The sequence below is a fragment of the Moschus berezovskii genome, chromosome 11 (assembly GCF_049115385.1).
Source record: "Moschus berezovskii isolate FMDL1 chromosome 11, NW_MosBer_1.0, whole genome shotgun sequence".
In the NCBI taxonomy this organism is placed as follows: domain Eukaryota; kingdom Metazoa; phylum Chordata; class Mammalia; order Artiodactyla; family Moschidae; genus Moschus; species Moschus berezovskii.
In genome coordinates, this window is record NC_142470.1 from 70,200,044 (window position 1) to 70,221,625 (window position 21,582).

Sequence of the window (21,582 nt, forward strand, 5' to 3'; positions counted from 1 at the left end):
CAAGCAATCATGTTAACAGAATGAAAGGAAAGAAATAAATGATCATCTCAATAGGCATGGAAAAAGCATTTTACAAAACTCAACATCCACGCATAATAAAAACTTTTAACAAATTAGGAGTAGAAGGAACATATCTCAACAAAATAAAGGCCACATAAGACAGGCCCATAGCAAATATCATACTTAATGGTGAAAGGTTAAAAGCTTTTCCTCTAAGATGAAGAATAAGACATGGCTGCCACCTGCACCATTCCTATTCAACATAGCTGGAAGTCTTAGCTAGAGTAATCAGGTAGGAAAAAGAAATATAAGTATCAGAACTGGATAAGTTATCTCTATTTTTAGATAACATGATTTTATATATAGAAAATCCTAAAGATAATCATAAACCTGTTACATCTAATCAATGATTGCAGTAAAGTTACATGATACAAATTAACAGAGAAAAAAATCAGTAGTGTTTCTATACACTAACAACAAACTTTCAGAAAAAGAAAAAAATCAATCACATTTACAAGAGCATCAAAAACAAAATAGGAATAAATTTAACTATGCAAGTGAAAATCTCTACTCTGAAAACTATGAAAGACTGATAAAAGAAATTAAAGAAGCAAATCAATAGGAAGATACCTCATGTTATTGCATTAGAAGAATGTTGTTAAATTGTCACTACTACAAAAGTCATCTATAGATTTAATGCAATCCCTATCAAGATTCCAGAGGCATTTCTTTTACAAGAGGTAGAAGATATACTTCTAAAATTTGTACAAAACTACAAAAGACCCTGATTAGTGAAAGAAATCCTGAGAAAGAAGAGTAAAGCAGGAGGTATCACACTTCCTGACTTCAAAATATACTATAAAGCTATAGTCATCAGAAAAAATATAGTAGAAACATAAAAGCAGACAAATAGACCAACTGAACAGAATCAAGAGATCAGATACAAACCTAAGCATATACAATAAGCTATTATTTGACAAGGGAGCCAAGAGTACTTAATGGAGAAAAGACAGTATCTTCAATAAATGGTTCTGGGATAACTGGACATTCACATGTAAAAGAATGAAACCAGACCCATAGCTTACACCATTCACAAAAATTAACTCAAAATGGATTAATGACATTTAAAAGTAAGACCTGAATCCATGAAACTCTTAGAAGAAAACACAGGAACAAAACTCTTTGATACGAGTCTTGGTAATGACTTTTTGGATACGACACCTACAGAACAAGCAATAAAATAAAAAATAAACAAGCAGAACTACCGTAAACTAAAAAGCTTCTGCACAACAGAATAAATAATCAACAAAGTGAAGAGACAATCTATGGAATAGGAAAAATATTTGCAAACCATATATTGATAAGGAGTTAATATCCAAAATATATTATAAAACTCATAAAACTCAAAAGCAAAAAATACCCCAAATAATCTAATTTAAAAGTGGGTATAGGACCTGAATAGACATTTCTCCAAAGAAGATCCATGGAAGGACAATAAGTACATGAAAAGATGTACTCAGCTCAACACCACTAGCTGTTAGGGAAATACAAACTAAAACCACAATGAGATATTACCTCATGACCATTAGAATGGCCATCATCAAAAAGAGATAAATGCTGGCATGGATGTGAAGAAAACGGAGTCCCTCTGCACTGGGAATGTAAACTGGCATAGCCACTATGGAAAAAAGTATGGAGGAGACTCAAAAAATTAAAAATAAGAATTACCAAATGATCTGACAATTACACTTCTGGAATATTTAAAGGAAATGAAAAATACTAAATTGAAAATATAACTGTACCCCTATATTCACAGTAGCATTATTTACAATAGCCAAGACATGGAAACAACCTAAATGCCCATCAATGAAGGAAATGGACAAAGAAGTTATGGTACACACACACACACACAATTTCTAGTTACCCATAATTTGTAAATAAACTACACCAAACTGGTGCTAAGACGATTTAAGTGTTAAAAACTAACTTTTCTAATTCAGATTTTTTTTTTTTTTTAAAGAAAAATGACCTCGCCAGTCTGAGATAAACAGGACATGCTAGCAGGAAGCCCAAGGCCTTTCTGAGAGAAGAAAAAAATATGCTTTAGTATGGTATTTTGATTTGTAATTTGTGACTATAAGTTATAGAGCTTCTGAGGTAAGAAAACAAGACTGGAGGGTTTGAGTCTCTCCTTTTAGTAAAAGGTAGAAAATGCTATAATAGGCAAGATGATGCTATAAAGATGGTGCAGAAACAGAAAGGGTTAAGTCCCACATTCTTTCATTCATCCCTGGACAGAGCCCCAGAAGCTGCAAGCCTCAGCACTCGTTAATAAAGGACCCTGAAAAAATACAGACTGCTGACTCAGGTGCATTGAGAAAACATTCCCAAGCTAACTATTACATCCACTTAGAAAAATAAAAGTTAGTAAATAATGCCAGTTTCCATAAAAATAATTCAATTTGTATTTATTTTTTCTTTCATCATAAATTTCGGGTTTTGTCTGAATGTAGGTTCCAACTGAATATATTAAATAAGAACCTCCATTATTACTATTCCCCATGCAGGTGGTTAATTTAAGCAGTGAAGTGAGGAAGAGGTGGGGACATGGCCCCACTGGGTACCACTGGGAAGACTAATGTGTGGTCAGGATATTTGGATTTTAATAAAAGACTGTATCCCACACATCTGGAGATACTGTTAGATACTATCTAGAAAGTAAGAAAATGCCTTTTGTGATTCACCTTTGTGGTGATCAGCCAGTTACCATGGGATGCAAAACAGGTTGCATGATAATTTTGATCCATACTAAACACTGGATATTGGTACCAAACAATTCTATAGTTTTAAGTTTCTAATTTCTTGATTTCATCCTAATGCGAAAATAAAAATCTCTGGAAATGGGCCAAAGATGTTGAAATGTTATTGATTTTAAAAAGCTGTAATTCTCATCTCTAATGAGTCGCTTCTTGTGGTACCCCTAGACAGTGATGTAAAAACTATGGCTCATCAAAACTGTTCCACTTAAATTAGGTAAAGTTTTAAGTGTCTCTAATAATTCTTGATATTGATTTGGATGTATTTACTGATATCTTTGATTTTATATATATATATGCAGTTATAATATTAGGTAATAAATACCTGTACATATCCAGAAGCATTTATAAAGGACAGTGATTACTGTTCAATATTAAAGTGGCCTGAATTTCTCTTTGGTGATAATGATACTAATTTCCATAAGAAAAATATTCAAGGAGAATGAGCCGGTATTTTCTGTGCATCCTTCCATAACTCCTGTGGACCCTTCTGTTCTGCTCTGCGCCCTCCATGGCTGCCTGCCACAGACTGCATCAATGCACTGCCTTGCCTTTCAGGTACAGACTGGATTCGGCTAAAGAGAGGCACCAGGAGACCAGCAGGTGAGAAGAGAATGCAACTGAGGCATCCATTCCCTCAATACCTTCTTTCTGGGACTCAGATTAATTACCTTCAACCCTCCCCTCAGGTCTCAGCTCCTGGAAGGTGACCTGTTCCTATAGCCACCTTCTCCATACCTGGGCAACAGCTTCGTGCCCTTGCCCTTCTAGTTGTTATTACTGCCGAGGTGCCGCACCACCTTCTTAATCCTGCCCACATTGTTGTCCTTTCATTAAGCTCTCCCCCAATGACTTCCTTTTCAGAGTATCTCTCTTGCTGAGGCCACAGCTGACACAGGGAGTTCAGACCAAGTGTGAAAGATTCAGGTTGTTTTTGTCACTGCCTAACAATCTTATGAAATTCTATCTAAGATACCAGAAGTCCTATATTTTTATGGTCGTTGAAGCCAACTTCAGGGAGCTTGAGCCAAGAATCAAAACCAGAAAAGAAAGATTTCTGATGTTTTAAACAAGACTATCCAATATATAACACAGTGCATCAAAGATGGTCGTGGGGGGGAAGCTTCTATTAAAAGAAAGCAGAAAAAGACTTACATTTAAAATATCAATATAACTTCATGACTTTAAAAAGAGTCAGTTTTTTTCATTTTAGGTCTACAATAATTTAAGCAATATCCAGTCATTTGGGGGAACAAATTAATGTGCCCTCAATAGAGACCAGATTCCCTACTTGGGACAGGAAAACCAAAGATGAGTGTGCATTCTGAGTGCTAGATGAGACTTCTAGACTTCCCTCAGCCACGTGCCACATGTGACTGCTGAGTGGAAGGCTGACCCAACCGCTTACCAAGACTGGGGACTGGCTGGACAGGTGGGGCTGGGTCAAGGAGGCCAGGCACCCAGTGTACGAGAGCAAAGCTGAAGTGAGGGACCAGGACGCTCAGTGAACACCTGGAAGGGACTGCATATCAGCAGGGGTAGCCGAGTATTCTTTTGAAAGCATTTACACATTTCTCTCAGCTTTCCCACCTCTCAAAAGACTGAAACTGAAGATCATATGGCTTTTGAAAAGTAAGAACTCATAAGGTTATAGAAATATACCGAAACACATAACCCGAAGCCTCCCAGCTACTTAATCTATGACTATCATAAATTTTAGGAATTAGGAATTCAGTTGCTTAAAAACTGATGGATGCATAATGTGCAGCTGCCTTCAAGGCACTGTTCCCAACATGACAGATGCTGCACTCATCTCACAGGCTCTAAGGTGGAAAGGGCTGTAACCTGAATGGAGAACTCCTGAAACACTGACAGGAGGCAAGATAAGTCCCTGGCCCTGAGTGGGTGTTCTGAGCCTAGGTCTCTTGTGATCCTTGAGTATTTATCTCCCGTGAGTCTTACTGGTGCATGTCTTGGCACAGGTGATAGAACAGGCACAGGAGGGTATTTGCAGGTACACACAGGAGGGAATGGTGAAGGGAAGGTCAAGGCCACTCCTGCCTCTTGAGTCAGCAGGGCTTGAAGTACTCAAAGGGAGTGGTGTCAGTGCTGAGAGTCCTGAATATCCCCAGGGAGAACCTGGGTGCTGCCTGGTCCCCTGGGCCCGACACCCGAGGCCCAGAGCATTTGCCTCTCTCTCGTGCCAGGTGCTGGAGTACATGCAGCCCATTTTGTAGCCAGGTGAGCTGCCTGCCTGATACTGTGAGGAGCCCCCGCCACCAGGGTAGCGCCTGGTGCTACCCCCCTTCCCTGTCTCATCCTGCTTTCTCACAAATTCTCTGAATGCCTGGTTTGCCGGGCACCTCTTTCTTCTGTAGTTCAGAACCTGTCTACAGTCCTGTCTCTGAGATTCAAGCTCCCCTAAATTACTGACCAGGATTGGGGGGACTGCTGTTCTCAGTTCTAACTAGGAACTGATTTGTCCCCGTGAAGGCTGCTAACTCAGACACTACTTACTGCTCCTTCTCCCTTGGCCCCTTCCTGGTGTGGGCCTGCTTAACTCCCAGCATGCTGTGCAGCTGGAACCCTAGAGCACGGTTACAGCCCCCTCTGGGAACTGATGCTGTCAAGGCATTTTAAAGTAATCAAAGACGCTGCTATCTGTAGAAAAGTCTTGACTACTCCTCTGGACCCTCTTTATACCTTAAAATTGTATTCTTCACTACATATTTTCTTCATCACATTCTGCTATGAATTATTTGTTTTTGAAGGTGAAAGTGAAAGTCACTCAGTCGTGTCTGACTCTTTGTGACCCCATAGACTATACACTCCATGGAATTCTCCAGGCCAGAATACTGGAGTGGGTAGCCATTCCCTTCTCCAGCGGATCTTCTGGACCTAGGAATTGAACCAGGTCTCCTGCATTGCAGGTGGATTCTTTACCAGCTGAGCTACTAGGGAAGCCCATTTGTTTTTATATGCCAGCAAAGAGTCAGACACGAGTGAGCGACGGAACGGAATGGAAAGTACTAAAATGAGCTTCCCTGGTGGCTTGGACAGTAAAGAATCTGCCTGCAATACGGGACACCTGGGTTCAATCCCTGGGTTGGGAAGATCCTCCAGAGTAGGGCATGGCAACCCACTCCAGTATTCTTGCCTGGAGAATCCCACGGACAGAGGAGCCTGGTGGGCTGCAGTCCAGGGGGTTGCAAAGAGTCGGATACAACTGAGCGACTAAGCACAGCACAGCACTAAGTACTAAACTGCCTAGCCCTGTATCTCACACCACCATGAAGCATTTTTTATTTTTGGTATTAAAAAATAGTTAATTCTATGTATGCTAATCTATGACAATCTTGTGTGATGAAGAAAATAAGTCAGCTTCAAAATTCTGGATTTTAAGACTCAAAATTTTTAGGGTCCTCTCTACCTTTACCTTTCTTGCCATGCTTAGTCACTCTTTGCCACTCTTTGGACTGTAGCCTGCCAGACTCCTCCTTCCATGGGATTTTTCAGGCGAGAATATTGTAGTGGGCTGCCGTTTCCTTCTCCAGGAGATCGTCCCGACCCAGGAATCAAAACTGCATCTCCTGTGTCTCCTGCACTGCAGGAGGATTCTTTACCCACTGAGCCAACTTTCTTACCTTTTCCTAAACTTCGCAGGTATGAGATTTTTATAGACCTGCCCAAAGAGACAGCAAGACCAAAAGATGTTCTGGTGAACCTCACTATAGGTTAGAAACTAGCTATAGTGTTTGGATTTAAGAAGTGATTAGATTTCTATGTCTCAGTGGCCAGTCCAAATCTCAGCATGATGAATCACTAGGTTGTAGCAATCAGCCAGAAGCAACCTTGAAATAATAGCCAAGTCAATTCATTTCATAATGTTAATGTGAAATTGGAGAAGTTGGGTAATGCTTTCTATTTTTTTAAAGAATTTGACCTAAAGGCCAAATGTTTTTTAGAGTGGATTATTTAGGTGTGGGGGAAGGGCTTCCCTATTGGCTCAGATAGTAAAGAATCTGCCTGTAATGCGGAAGACTAGGGTTCAACCCTGGGTTGGGAAGATCCCCTGGAGGAGGGCATGGCAACCCATTCCAGTATTCTTGCCTGGAGAATCCCCATGGACACAGGAGCCTGGTGGGTTATAGTCCATGGGGTTGCAAAGAACTGGATATGACTGAGGGACTAAACACAGCACATTTAGGTGGGAGGCTTATTCATGTACTATGTGCTTATGATCTTTTACAAATTTTCTTTATTCTTAGAATTAGTTCCTTTAAAAACATTTCTTCTTTGTGGCCACTAAAAAACCATGTTGCAAGCAAAATAAATTATAATTTACAGATCATTGCAGAAAAATCTTTAAAATTTTTAATCAAAAGAGAACTCTGAACCCCCCTAGTAATATTTAACAAAGATGATAGGGAAGAATTAGGAATTTTTTGCATCAGTTCAATCTTCTTGCCTGTAGCACACCCACCAATTATTAGACTTATTTTAACATCTGGCACCAGACTGAAGGAGGAGGGGAAATGATATTTTATTTCTTTGTATTTAAATTTCCACCTAATAGTAAAAGGTAATAGAGCAGATTTATTAAATATCTATTACTATTCAGAAAGCCATGAAAAAGAAAGTGTTAGTTGCTCAGTCGTGCCCGTTTTTGTGATCCCATGGACTGCAGCCCACCAGGCTCCTCTGTCCATGGGATTTTCCAGCCAAGGATACTGGAGTGACTTGCTATTTCCTTCTCCAGGGAATCTTCCCGACTCAGGGATTGAGCCCAGGTCTCCTGCAATGCAGGCAGATTCTTTACTGACTGAGCTACCAGGGAAGCCATACTGAATGCAAAACAACTTGAATCCTATTAATAATACATCGTGGGACCGTGGTACTTGTGAACACTGAACCTATGTCAATGGAAAGAGCTCACACAGAATCCTTAAACATCTTTGAGGTCCATGAAATTCTGTTTACATGCTAGAGTTTTTATTCACTCTTTATCCTCCTTAGTCTGAATATGGTAGGTTAAGTAATTGTAGTAATTATGAACTTTTTTTAAAAGAAATGCTAAAGTGTTTTACCAAGACTTACAATAGCACATCAGAAAGGCCCAAAATAAAAACAGAAACCCTCATTCTACTCAGAGGATCCATAGCAGCGAAATCCCTTTGGTTAGGCCTGGAATGATCAAACAAGCCTGAACAAATATGGGCAGGTGGAGACACAGTCAGAGAAGGCACACCCAGTAGTAAGTGTAGTGCAGAGACGCTGGCAGAATGGAAGGTTATTTTTCACAGCCCACAAGTATTCCTCTAGGACTTTAGAAGCCTGCTTTCCCTTCTGCCTTCCAAGTCAGCATGCTCCCCCCCATTAGCCATCACATTCATACTCAAGATAGGTTTGGGCTGTCCTGACAACCTCTCTAGGCAAAGGGAAGCCTGGTAGTCTCATCAAATCTCACGTCATTTTCCATAAGCAACTTCTGCAAACTGTAACCCACCCTTCCCTCATATTGAAGGCTGTGGGAAACTTCCCTCAGCTCAAGCTGGTGTACAGGTGAAGACTCTGTGCATAACATAAATGAAGATGGGCTTAAGTAGCAACTTTGGGGGCAAAGAAAACACACTCTGGTTTCAATGAGTTTCTTGTCATCAGGCGTCATAAGTGCAAGCAAACCTGGAGACAGCATACCTTTCTTCCACTGAAACTTCTTTCATTTGCTGGTGCGGTTTGGTGCCTTCCATTTCCCTGATGCTCACAGCATAGATCTTGGTGGTATAATCAATAGCCTTTTCTCTAGCGACGTCACTGTCATAGCCTCAAACGACAGAAAGACACGGGAGGAGAGTTGGTTTGCAATGGTGCAGGAGCGGGTGGAGGAAGGCAGGGCAGGCACGCGATGCTGAGCTCACCTCCATCCTCCTCCGCATCGGTGTCCGACTCCTCACTGTCCACCAACTTGCTCTCCTGGGTTCCCACAAACTCCCGCGTCCAGACCATCAGGGCCGTGTCCGCGCCGCCCACGGTGAGCAGCACAGAGTCGCTGTGCAGCCACCTCACGTTGGTGACATGGGCGCTGTGCCCCACATACTTCTTAAATCTCGCATGCGGGCCCTGCGATGTCAGAAAACAGCGGTGACCCCACTCGGACTCGGGGTCTCGTTATTCCAGTTTCTGGACTATTTCATCCATGTCATTGTCTAGAGAGGCTTCTACAGGATACAAATGAAACAGCTCACATGAGGAATAATTTCCCTAGATTTTTCTAGAGTGTAAACTCCATGAGGGCAGGGACTAGCTCTCTTTCTTCCCTAAAACATTTCCTGCCTCACTGTAAGTTCTCAACAAATAGTCTGTGAGGAACTGAATGAAATGTGAACTATAGAACCTATTTCTGGACACCTGACAAAGTAGCCTGCTGCTGCTGCTGCGTCACTTCAGTCGTGTCCGACTCTGTGTGACCCCATAGACGGCAGCCCACCAGGCTCCCCCGTCCCTGGGATTCTCCAGGCAAGAACACTGGAGTGGGTTGCCATTTCCTTCTCCAATGTGTGAAAGTGAAAAGTGAAAGTGAAGTCGCTCAGTCGTATCCGACCCTTAGCGACCCCACAGACCGCAGCCTACCAGGCTGCTCCATCCATGGGATTTTCTAGGCAAGAGTACTGGAGTGGCTTGCCATTGCCTTCTCTGGACAAAGTAGCCTAAGGAAGGATAAAAAGCTTGTTTCTGCCTCTCTCAGATGTCAGACGTCTGTTCTCCACAGGTATCTAGTGTAAACTCCTGATGGTGAATCTGGCTGACATTTGAGATCAAAGTGTCTCCCGGGTCATCCCCCTCAGTGCCTTTTTTTACCACAGTCCAGGCTGTGACAGACGAGCAAGGGCCTTCTTATGATCCTGGGGCAGCAAGGAAGATTTAAAAGCAAAGCAACAGTTTCTGTCACAGACACTGGAAACAATTTCTAACACTAGAAACACTCAAGTAAATTGATGTTAACAAAGTGAGCTCAAAGAGAAAGGAAAAAACAAACAACAAAATTCCCAAAAATAAAGAACACAAACTGAAAAAATACAATTAATAAACAGGCTGACAAGTCACCTTAAAAAAAAAAAACCAAAAAAAAAACAAAGTAAGCTCCCTTTAAACAAATATAACCACCCCCAAAAAAGTTCCACAATTAAACAACCTTCAGGTTATATGTGAAAAAGTAAAATAAAATTAAATCCATATATACTGAACTTATTACATAGGTCAAACTTTTAAAAAGCCAAACATAACCAAATAAATAGAACCCAATTTATTAGTCTCTACTGAAAGCTCTTCAGAGTGGCACCCACGCCACACCACCCCAGTGGGGAAGGCTGACAGTGAGGTGAGTGCAGCTGTTCACGTCCGGGTAGTCCTGACAAGCAGTGAGAAGCCCAGGCTGGCACCAGAGACCAGCTTCCATTTTCAGCGCATGAGCCACAGCCTGGCAAAAATAGCTTCAGTGGGAGCACCGAGGGAGGGAGAGACTTTCCATCCTCTCAGCGACTCCCAGGGAATACCTTATGCGACATGGGAAGCCGCATGAACTTTCTGAGGTCATGCAAGGGGCATCGGTGTCTCAGATGAAAGCTTTAGTCAGTCGTTGACAAGAGGCTTCCAGAGAGTTTTGGATGGGCGTGCTGGGAAGCCTGAAACCAGCGTAGACACATGGCAGGAGACACGGGCAGGGCAGGACAGTACGTGATTTTGAAATACTCATGGTCAAGATCTCTGTGTATTTGGCTGACCCCTACCTGACAGCTGAGTGGAAGTGCCCACCCCTCAGCAGAGTACAGAGTCTAGACAGACTAGGAAGCAAGGAGGCAGGCAGCATTTCTAGGAAGCCCTCCAGAGCCACTGTTTGCTAGAGAACAGGCAGAGCAAAGTAAGGATCTCCAAGGAAACCACTGTGTGACCATGTGAGATCCAGAAGGCATGGAAACAGAGAGGACGGTCAGAGTGGTGACAGCCATGTGTCCTGCTGGTCTTCCTGCTGGAAGCGGGAAGCGACCCGTTTTGATCACTACAAATGCAAGTAGGTCTCTTGAGAAGCAGAGAAAGTGAAAGAGCTTGAGAAATCCCTCTCTGTACTCCTGCATCTAGACAGAGGAATTCAAAAGAAAAGATAAAATGGAATAAAAACACTCTAAAATGATCAGAATTAGGCTGCAGGGGAAAAGAAAGTGACACAGAGCAAAAAGAGAAGAAGGAAAAGGTTCTAAGTCACCGAAGTTGTTTAACAAAGCTGAGACTATTCCAGCAGAGATGAGTCAAGGTTCTCAGAATAGGAAACCAGGTCCCTGCTCCATGGAACAATGGGAATTCACAGTTACTAGAAGGTTCCAGGAAGCCAGCTGCTCCCCCAGGAGCAGGGTGTTTAGCGGTTCCCTGAGGGCCTATCGGTGGAGCCTCCTGGAGGCCTGGCACAGCTGGGTCAGATAAGCTGTCTTTCTGGGTCATCATGACAAACTTTTGTTAACACCCATCAGGACTCATAACCACAATCTTCCTCTTCCACTGAGTCATGAAAGAATAGAGAATCTGAAATACGTCTCCAGAGTGCTCGTTGTTAACTGCTTTTAAGAGGAAATTCGTGAGAATCTAATGAAAGCTATGTACCCTTTCCCCATATTTACAACATTTTACATATAGTTTCTCTGTCTGTAAAATTCTACATACAAGATTCCTCTTCGATGAATCTTTCTCTAGAGACTTTGACATTATGAGAAGGACACTTAACAACTTGAGGATGGATTTTTTTTTTTTAAACTAAACATTTACATTTTAAACATGTAAGCAACATGGTGGTATTGTAGCCTCTCTGATAGAAACAGCTTTGGAAAGGAAGGGAGGTTATGGGAAGCAAATGGATGGTGTTAAAGGACAACATCAGTTTTTCTGGGACGTGGTTTCAGGTACTGGACAAATGGGTGGGCTCTGACAAAGTGGAGTCTATTTTATGGACTCTATTTTGGAAACAAATATGGAAACAATATGATTGTCAGGGGACTAGTGCCCACATCAAGATTTTAAATTGTAAAAGTGCCTATGTAAGACATGGATAGAAAAATGCCTAGAAGAGAGACCTAGTAACTCAAAGCAAAGGAGAACAAGGAAAAGGGTTAAGAAGAAGACATGACATTAGAGTCTAACAAGTGGAACTTGAATTTTGGACAGAGAGCTGTGTGATGATAATATGGTCTTGCAGGCGTCACCAAGACTTGACGACACGGTCCTCAGTGCAAGAAAACTGCAACAGCATGGTGTCTTAGTTTGGGAGGGTTGCCATAAAAAATGCCACATGTTGGGTAGCTCACACAACAGAATTTTATTACACACAGTTCTGCAGGCAGGGAAGTTTAAGACCAAGGTGCTAGCCAATTTGACTCCTCACGTGGGCTCTCGCCCCAGCTTGTGGAGCACTTATATGAGCATGGAGAAACTTTCTATCTAGCCTTTCCTCCTCAGCGTGTGTGTGCACGGGGAAAGTGAGTGAGCTCATTGGTGTCTCTTCTTATAAGGACACTAATCTTCTCGGATCAGAGACCCACATTTATGACCTCATTTAACCTTAATTATTTCTGTAAATGCCCTCTCTATATATCCAGTCACATTGGCTGTTAGGGCTTTAACATAGAGGTTTAGTGGGGACAAAAACATTCAGTCCGTAACAGATGAAGTGTGGCCAGCACACCCAGAGCATGGGAGGAGTGTGACTATACATCTATAAATGTTCTCCAGCTTGGGTCCATGAGATTGGGAAGGAAAGAGTATCAGTAAAATCAGATGGAAAAAAAAAGAAAAAAAAAAGGAGAGATGTGATACTATCAAAGTGGTTTATATTTGACTGGTTTTCAAATGCTTTTAAATTATGAAACCTCTTCTTCAATCAAATCTTACACAGTAGAACTCAAGAATAAAAAGATAAATAATTCAATTTAAGATAGTGGACAAAAGATTTATACAAACACTTCACAAATGGCCAATAAGCAAATGAAAAATGCTTAGAATGATTAGTCACCAGGGAAACATAAGTTACAAACATAGTAAGATCACACTATCTATTCCTCAAGACAGCTAAACTTTATAAGTATGACAACGTCAAATTGGCAACTAGAAACCTGACATTTTTGGTGAGAACTTAAAATGATACAACTATTTTGGAAAAAGATCTGGCAGTTTCTTAAAAAGATAAACACACATTTCCCCCAATAACACAGAAATTCCACTCCCACATATTTACTTAAAAGAAAAAAAAAATATGTCCACATAGATTTGTCCAAAAATGTTCACTGCAACTTCATTATAACCAAACACAGGAAAAGCATGCATCTACTGATGGCTGGGTAGATAAACAAACTTTGCTATATCCACACAATGGAATTCTACTCAGCTATAAAAAGGAAAGGACAGGATTACTGAGAGTTGGACATGACTTAGCGACTAAACAACATTGTTACACACAACATGAAGAAATCTCAGAAACATTACCTGAGTGAAAGAAGCCAGAAATAAAACGGTTCCTAATTGATCATTTGATTTATATGAAGTTCTGAAACAGGGAAAGCTAATCTATGGTAACAAAAACAAAACAACATTGGAATAGTTTTTTCATCTGAGAGCAGAGTTGGGGTGGAGAGTGCCCCAGAAGTTAGCATGGGGGGACGTCGTGGGATGATGATACTGTTCTATATTTTGATAGGTGTTTGGATTAAAAGATGCTTGCTCCTTGGAAGAAAAGTTACGGCCAACCTAGACAGCATATTGAAAAGCAGAGACATTACTTTGCCAACAAAGGTCCATCTAGTCAATGTTATGGTTTTTCCAGTGGTCATGTATGAATGTGAGAGTTGGACTATAAGGAAAGCTGAGCGCCAAAGAATTGATACTTTTGAACTGTGGTGTTGGAGAAGACTCTTGAGAGTCCCTTGGGCTGCAAGGAGATCCAACCAGTCCATCCTAAAGGAAATCAGTCCTGAATATTCACTGGAAGGAGTGATGCTGAAGCTGAAACTCCAATACTGTGGCCACCTGATGTGAAGAACTGACTCATTTGAAAAGACCCTGTTGCTAGGAAATACTGAAGGCAGGAGGAGAAGGGGACGACAGAGGATGAGATGGCTGGATGGCATCACCGACTCAATGGACATGAGTTTGAGTGAACTCCAGGAGTTGGTGATAAACAGGGAGGCCTGGTGTGCTGCAGTCCATGAGGTCGCAAAGAGTTGGACATGACTGAGCGAATGAAATGACTGACTGACTGACTTGGATAATTCAGGTGTATGTGTTTGTCAAAGTTCATCAAAAGGAACCTTAAAATTGGTGCATCTCAACTATACATAAAATTTACTTTAAAAACTAAAAAAATGAACTCTAGTTAATGATATGCAAATTGAAACAATTAGGGCTAAGTATCCTGACATCAACAGTTTACTTTGAAGCACAAAATCTAAGTGGTGGGTTTCTAGGAGTTCACTCTATCATTCTTTCAGCTTTCCTGTATGCGTGAAAATTTTTACAACAAAATCTTGGGGAAAATCTTACAGAGAAGCTCAATGTATAAAAGGCAAAAACATAGAGTGTCTCTGGAGAAGGAGGGGAACCCCAGCGCCCCTCCAGTTCCCCCCCCCCAACACTTGTTTCCTGGGGTTGTCCCTAAGGAGCCTTCCAGAACTCCAGGAGTTGGAGGAACACACCTCAAAATTACTGTGGGAGACAGCCTTCCTGGTCACACTAGGGGCGTGGGTGATGAGCTCCCAAGATGAACAATAAATCTGGCTCAGGAGCCCGATGCAATGGTATCATGAGGATTTCAGGTATTTAAACACTGGCCCAGACCTCAGTCCACTAAAACCAGGGTAGCACTAACTTGACTTTTCCTGCTGGCAGTCTCATTTCAAAAAATGTAGAAGTAGCAAGGAGAACTGCTACATAGAACTGAACTCTTATCAAATAGAAAGGGCTGGTAGGTGATAATAACGTGGTGAATCACTGGGAGAAGGAACCAAGTAGCTTCTCAATGGACAATGAAAGGAGCTCAGGGCATAATCAGAAGTGTATATTAGAAAAGGCTCCCCAAAATGATAACCTGAGGAGACATTAACAAATGAAGAAGGAAAGAAGAAGACATCTAAAGAAGCCAAAGTGGCTGAAGAGGGAGTTGATCTATTCAGGCTTTAAATGTACAAGTAACAGAAGCAGGAGCAAATAACCAGGGATGAACACAAAAATATTCTACAGACAACTTTAGTACAGTTTCAGGAATGGAAAAATAAAAAGTTAAGACACGTGGAAAGGATTTTAAAGATATATTTAGGACTAGAAGAAAAAGAAAAGTTAGGAACACTGCTTACATCAGATGGCTTAATATGAACAGGGAGCAGATTTAATGATCACCTCTACTAAAGGGGATGCTCCTCAAACCAGAGAGGTCCAAACAGAGCTCATGTTCTTGAGTGCAGACACCTTCAAATGTAATTACAGAAATAAGGTCAGTAATGGTTGAGAGTTTGGAAGCCAGGAGAAGTGGCATCCAAAAAAAAAAAAGGTCCCAGATCCAAAAGGGAAAACACGTAGACTCTGGCACATACTGACTCATGAGTTGATGCAATCCCTGGAAAATTCTAGGGTGAATTATTATACAGAAGGTTGATAAGCACTTGGAAAAGTAATGATGACTAGGCAACAACAGGGATTCACAGTGAACTAATTGCATATCTTTTATTGGTTGGTTTGCTTCAGTTCAGTGGAGAGATTAAAAATACCAGAGAAATAATCTGGATTTCAGCAAGATATTTGCTAAGTTTTAATGGTATCTTATCATACTAGAGATAGAAATATGAGCTCCATGATGGCATGCTCAGACAGATTTAAATGCCTGTTATTAATATGTATGTATTAAGTAACAGAATGCCAAACTGAATGGGGGATCTTAGTGGCGGCATTTGGTTGTTCTAGTCTTATTTATTTTCCTTCTACGATTTGGAACTCACACTCCTGAAATCAGAGAATGATGTGATGCTGAAAAGGAAAGTAAATAAATACTTTGGAAAGGTATTTCAAAGATGTTGATAGGTTGAAACATAAACAAGATATGGTTATGTGGGAAAATAAACAAAATAAATCTTATTTGGTACAAATACAAAGCTGTGTACTCAGATTTTAGAAGATCAGTTGTGTAAGTCCAAGAGGGGGGATAACCTTATCATTTTGGGGAATAATATCTATGATTCAATTGTTTGGTATGGCAGCCAAAAGAGCTGATGCCATCTTTGTTTGATTAAATACAAAAATAAAGTCAAAACAAGAAGATAAGAGTACTACTGAGATGAACCCTGAGCTGATCAGTCTGCATCTGAAGCACTTTGTTTTTTTTAAATTTTGATTTTATATTGGAGTTCAGCTGATAACAATGTTGTGTTAGTTTTAGGTGTACAGGCACTATGGAGAACAATATGGAAGTTCCTTAAGGAACTAAAAATAGAGCTACCATACTATTCAGCAACCCCACTCCTTGGCATATATCCGAAGAAAAATATGGTTTGAAAGGATGCGTGCACCCCAGTGTTCATTGCAGCACTATTTACAATACCAAAGACACGGAAACAACTTAAATGTCCATCAACAGACGATGGATAAAAAAAGATGTGGCTCATATATACAATGGCATTTTACTCAGCCATTGCAAAGAATGAAATAATGCCATTTGCAGCAACCTGGATGGACCTGAATTTGGTCCTAGAAGAGTTACTTTGAAATGGAATTGAAATGGATAAGGGAGATTAAGAGTTACAAAATAAATGAGTCATGAGGATGAAATGAGCCGGGTGGGGGAATATAGTAAATAATAACATAATATCTGAACTAATACAGCGTTGTAAGTCAACTATACTTCAAAACAAACAAATAAATAAACTCTTGGAAAAAGAGACCAATTTGTAGTTATCAGAAGTGAGGGGTGTGGGGGGACTAGATAAAGGCAGTCAAAAGGTACAAACTTCCAGTTAGAAGATAAATAAATATCAGGGTTGCAATATTATGCTAATTCTGCTGTATACTGTAATGAAAGTTGTGAATAGGATAAATCCCAAGAGTTCTCATCACAAGAAAAAACATTTGTTTTTCTGTTGTTTTGTCACTGTTTATATGACAGATGTTCACTAAACTTATGGCGATAATCATTTCATAAGGTATGTAAGTCAAAACACTAAGTACACCTTAAACTTATCAGTCCTGGGTGTTCATTGGAAGGACTGATGCTAAAGCTGAAACTCCAATACTTTGGCCACCTCATGAGAAGAGTTGACTCACTGGAAAAGACTCTGATGCTGGGAGGGATTGGGGGCAGGAGGAGAAGGGGACGACAGAGAATGAGATGGCTGGATGGCATCACCGACTCGATGGACATGAGTTTGAGTGAACTCTGGGAGTTGGTGATAGACAGGGAGGCCTGGCGTGCTATGATTGATGGGGTCGCAAAGAGCCGGACATGACTGAGTGACTGAACTGAACTGAACTGAAACGTATACAGTGCTGCATGTCAGTTATATCTCAATAAAACTAAAAGAAGAAACAACAAAAAATTTAATGGAATTGATAAAACAGAGGAGGAGACAGCTAGACACCTTGTTACTGAAGGAACTGGATATTTAGACTGGAGAAAATGAGACTTCAGGAGGTCAAATACGATCTTCCCACACATGAAGGCTGTCAGAAGACTGGACTTATTCAACAACAATTCAGAAGGTAGAACTTTGGCTAAAGGAAAACAAAAATCAGCTCTATCTAGCACTAAGCATTTAACAATGGAGTGATTTAAAAATGAATTGCACTACCTTGTGCAGTGGTAAATTCTTCATCTCTAGAAGCAGGCTAGTAAAAATGCCAGTCCAAGTTGTAAAGAAAATTCTTACTTTGCAGTTCGTGAGATGGTGGATTTGATGTCCACTGACAGATTTTCAGGGAAGAATTCTACACCATGAGACTCTGAGTCAAACTAGTAAACATAAGGTCACCAAGGTTTCCATGGGCATAAATAACCATGATGTAGATAACTGTACAACTGCAAATGTAAATAACTGTAGATAACAATATTGATTACTTATTCCTTTGATATTTAAAAATCCACTTAAATACAATAGATAGATTTGGGGTTATTATTTGAAACTAAGCAAATACATATAGTAAACATGCAATATTACCTTGACAGGATATGAGAAAAGCTTAATGAAACCAAAATCATCTCCTGTGGCTAAGAGGGAACAGTCTTTGGTGAGGCTGGCAGCATTTACATCAGTCACATCGCTGTGCACTGGCCAGATGCCCTCACAGGTGGGCCCCAGCACACAGGTCCACGTGTCCCATTCTATCTTCTCAATCTTGAAAAGAAGGAAAATTAATATATTTTGTACAACCTAGAGATCTTTTTGTTTTATTTAAAAGAAACAAATTGAGGCTGAATAGTTCTAAATGATGACTTTGCTAACACCGGGTATTTTGTATGCTGCAGTGCCTAAAATTCTCAGCTGCATTTTTAAAGGGGCATATATATTGTGTCGATAAATCAACACTGCAGTCATGTGCTCCCCTAGATAAAATGAACATGTTTGAATTGTGGACACCTGAAAATAACCAAGTTTTTTAATTCTCATCTAGATATTTATCATTGTATATGCCATAAGCTGGGGCTTCCCTGGTAGCTCAGACAGTAAAGAATCTACCTGCAATGTGGGAGACCCAGGGTTGATCCCTGGGCTGGGAAGATCCCCTGCAGAAAGGAATGGCTACCCACTGCAGTATTCTTGCCTAGAGAATGCCATGGACAAAGGAGCCTGGCAGGCTACAGCCCATGGGGTCGCAAAGAGCCATGAAATTAAAAGACCCTTGCACCTTGAAAGGAAAGCTATGACAAACCTAGACAGAGCATTAAAAAGTAAAGACATCACTTTGCTGACAAGGTCCATATAGTCAAAGATATAGTTTTTCCAGTAGTCACGTATGGAGGTGAGAGTTGGACCAACAAAGGCTGAGTGCTGAAGGATTGATGCTTTTGAATTGTGGTACTGGAGAAGACTCTTGAGAGTCCCTTGGACAGTAAGGATATCACACCAGTCAATGCTAAAGGAAATCAGTCCTGAATATTCATTGGAAGGACTGACGCTGAAGCTCTAATACACTGACCACCTGATGCGAAGAACTGACTGATGCTGGGAAAGACTGACGGTAAAAGGAGAAGAGGGTGACAGAGGATAAGATGGTTGGATCACTGACTCAACAGACATGAGTTTGAGCAAACCCTGGGAGATAGTGCAGGACAGGGAAGCCTGGCGTGCTGGAGTCCAAGGGGTCACAAAGAGTCAGACATGACTTAGCAACTGAACAAACATCAAAATGCCATAAGCTAGATCAGGGTTTCTCAGCATCAGCTCTATTGACATTCCAGGCTAGATAATTATGTGTGTTCAGGGGCTGTCCTGCCTGTTCAGCAGCATCCCTGTCCTGACCCACTGGACGCCAGTAGCACCACCTCCCCAGGTTGTCCCCAGACATTGTCAAACATCCCTGGGAGAGAGGGCAAATTGACCTCAACTGAGAACCACTGAGCTAGACTGATCAATGGGGCTGATCATTTAGCAAAGTATTTTAAAAAGGCACAGGACAGAACTTTTTAAAGGACTGCTTCCTTAGAGGAAACAGCAATAAGATTCTGCAGCTAGCTTAATATTCTTTACGCTCCAGAGGGACCATCTTAAAAACTGGAAGAGATGTTCATACTCTATTGTATGAATATACGTTTTATCCTTTAAAACTGTTTTATCTGAAATTCATGGACAGGAAGATTCGCAATTCAAATATGTTTAATTCTGACAAAATCAAGGCTTTTCTTTCCTTTTTTTAAAAAGAAAACAGTAACAGCACCACCACCACTGTGGGTTAGACTTTCCCAGGGGAATATGATTTTATTTCCTTTCATTCAAGACCTACTAATGTACCTGAACAGTACGGTTTCTATGCTCAAGCACTTTGAAGCACTGTTTAAAAAGCTATAAAAACTCATTAGAGAGTTGAAGCTAAAATGAAAGGCCAGATTGCTCTCTGTGGATCTGGAAGCTGCTTGGCAGCTTGGTATTAACGTACCTCACCTTCCATTTCTGCTGTTTTCTGCTTGGCACCACTGCCTGGGAAGGAAATGACAAGATGCAGCTAGGATTTGAGTCACAATGTGAGGAGGTGCTATACATATTTTAGTCACTCAGATCTCTCATTTAATATTCTGTGTTTCTTCTGGACACATGCAGAATTGGAACAAAAAACAGCGGTTCACTTAGTGAGTTTGGGTGCTGAAGCAAGGCCGCAGACCGAGGTGACGTGAGGTGGTTCCCCCATAACTACCTCAGTCTTCTGAGCTGCAAGTGAAGTCTCCCCAACTCCTTATGACATCCTCAACTGACCCTCACAGGAAGAGAAGCAGGGAACCCCCAACTCTGGTTCCAGAAATGGGCTTCTGGTCACTGACTCCCTTATAAATACGAGATTTCATTTCTGACACCCTCCTTGGGTGGCACCTTTCCTGGACTCATTATACAGGGAGGAATGGGGGTGAGCTGGTCTTGCTCACCCTATAGTCACCCCAACAGGACACCCTTGGCCAGATCTGAATACCATGCTATCTGGTGGAGGCATGTGTCTAACTTGTCAGAAGCTATCAGTTCAGTTCAGTTCAGTCGCTCAGTCATGTCCGATTCTTTGCGACCCCATGAATCACAGCACGCCAGGCCTCCCTGTCCATCACCAACTCCCGGAGTTCACTCAAACTCATGTCCACAGAGTCGGTGATGCCATCCAGCCATCTCATTCTCTGTCGTCCCCGTCTCCTCCCACCCCCAATCCCTCCCAGCATCAGACTCTTTTCCAGTGAGTCAACTCGTCGCATGAGGTGGCCAAAGTATTGGAGTTTCAGCTTTAGCATCAGTCCTTCCAGTGAACACCCAGGATTGATCTCCTGTAGAATGGACTGGTTGGATCTCCTTGCAGTCCAAGGGACTCTCAAGAGTCTTCTCCAGCACCACAGTTCAAAAGCATCAATTCTTTGGCGATCAGCTTTCTTCACAGTCCAACTCTCACATCCATACATGACCACGGGAAAAACCACAGCCTTGACTAGAAGCTATAGAAACTGCATTTAAGATGAAGCATTAAAGAATGTGTATATAAATGTGTAATGTTGAGTTACATATGAGTCACTTTGCTGTATAGCAGAAACTAACACAACACTATGAATCAATTATACTTCAATAAAATAAATTTAAAAAAGAATGATCCCTGTAACCAACAAAACCCAAAATGGGTAAATAAACTTGTTAAACACCCTGGAATTTAGACAGGAGAGCCCTCCAAGGGTGTCTCCCACAGCACCTTGCCCCAGGCAGGTATGTCATTATCATCACTGCTTTGTAGAGGAGGTAACTGGAGCCCAATGAGAAGTGAGTCATTTAAATCCTGGCCTGCTTAGCAAGCAGAGGGGAAGTCGAGCTCTAAGGAGTTGGGCTCCTAGGAGAGAGCTGCCTTAACTGCATCATGCTGCACTGGATATATATAAATGGACATTTTAATGGCTGTCATAGTTAAAAATTTGCTGGGTAAGCTTTGTGTTAGTTTCACCGTGACTATTTCTTTTAAAAAAAATCTTTTTTGCAAAGGAAAATTTCAAAATCCTTCATACTTATTTGAGGGG

General features: G+C 41.2%; 1 protein-coding gene across 2 annotated transcripts in view; it reads right to left on the bottom strand.

Annotated features, from left to right (window-relative positions):
* The window catches only part of EML6 (EMAP like 6), a 287,760-nt gene that overhangs the window by 30,542 nt on the left and 235,636 nt on the right, over positions 1 to 21,582 (bottom strand). For both annotated transcript variants that reach the window (XM_088841461.1, XM_088841460.1), the window contains 3 exons: positions 18,050 to 18,226; positions 8,735 to 8,936; positions 8,514 to 8,640 (listed from right to left, as the gene is read on the bottom strand). In XM_088841461.1, the coding sequence (XP_088697587.1) occupies positions 8,514 to 8,640; positions 8,735 to 8,936; positions 18,050 to 18,226 (506 nt within the window). The remainder of the gene's footprint in view (positions 1 to 8,513; positions 8,641 to 8,734; positions 8,937 to 18,049; positions 18,227 to 21,582) is intronic.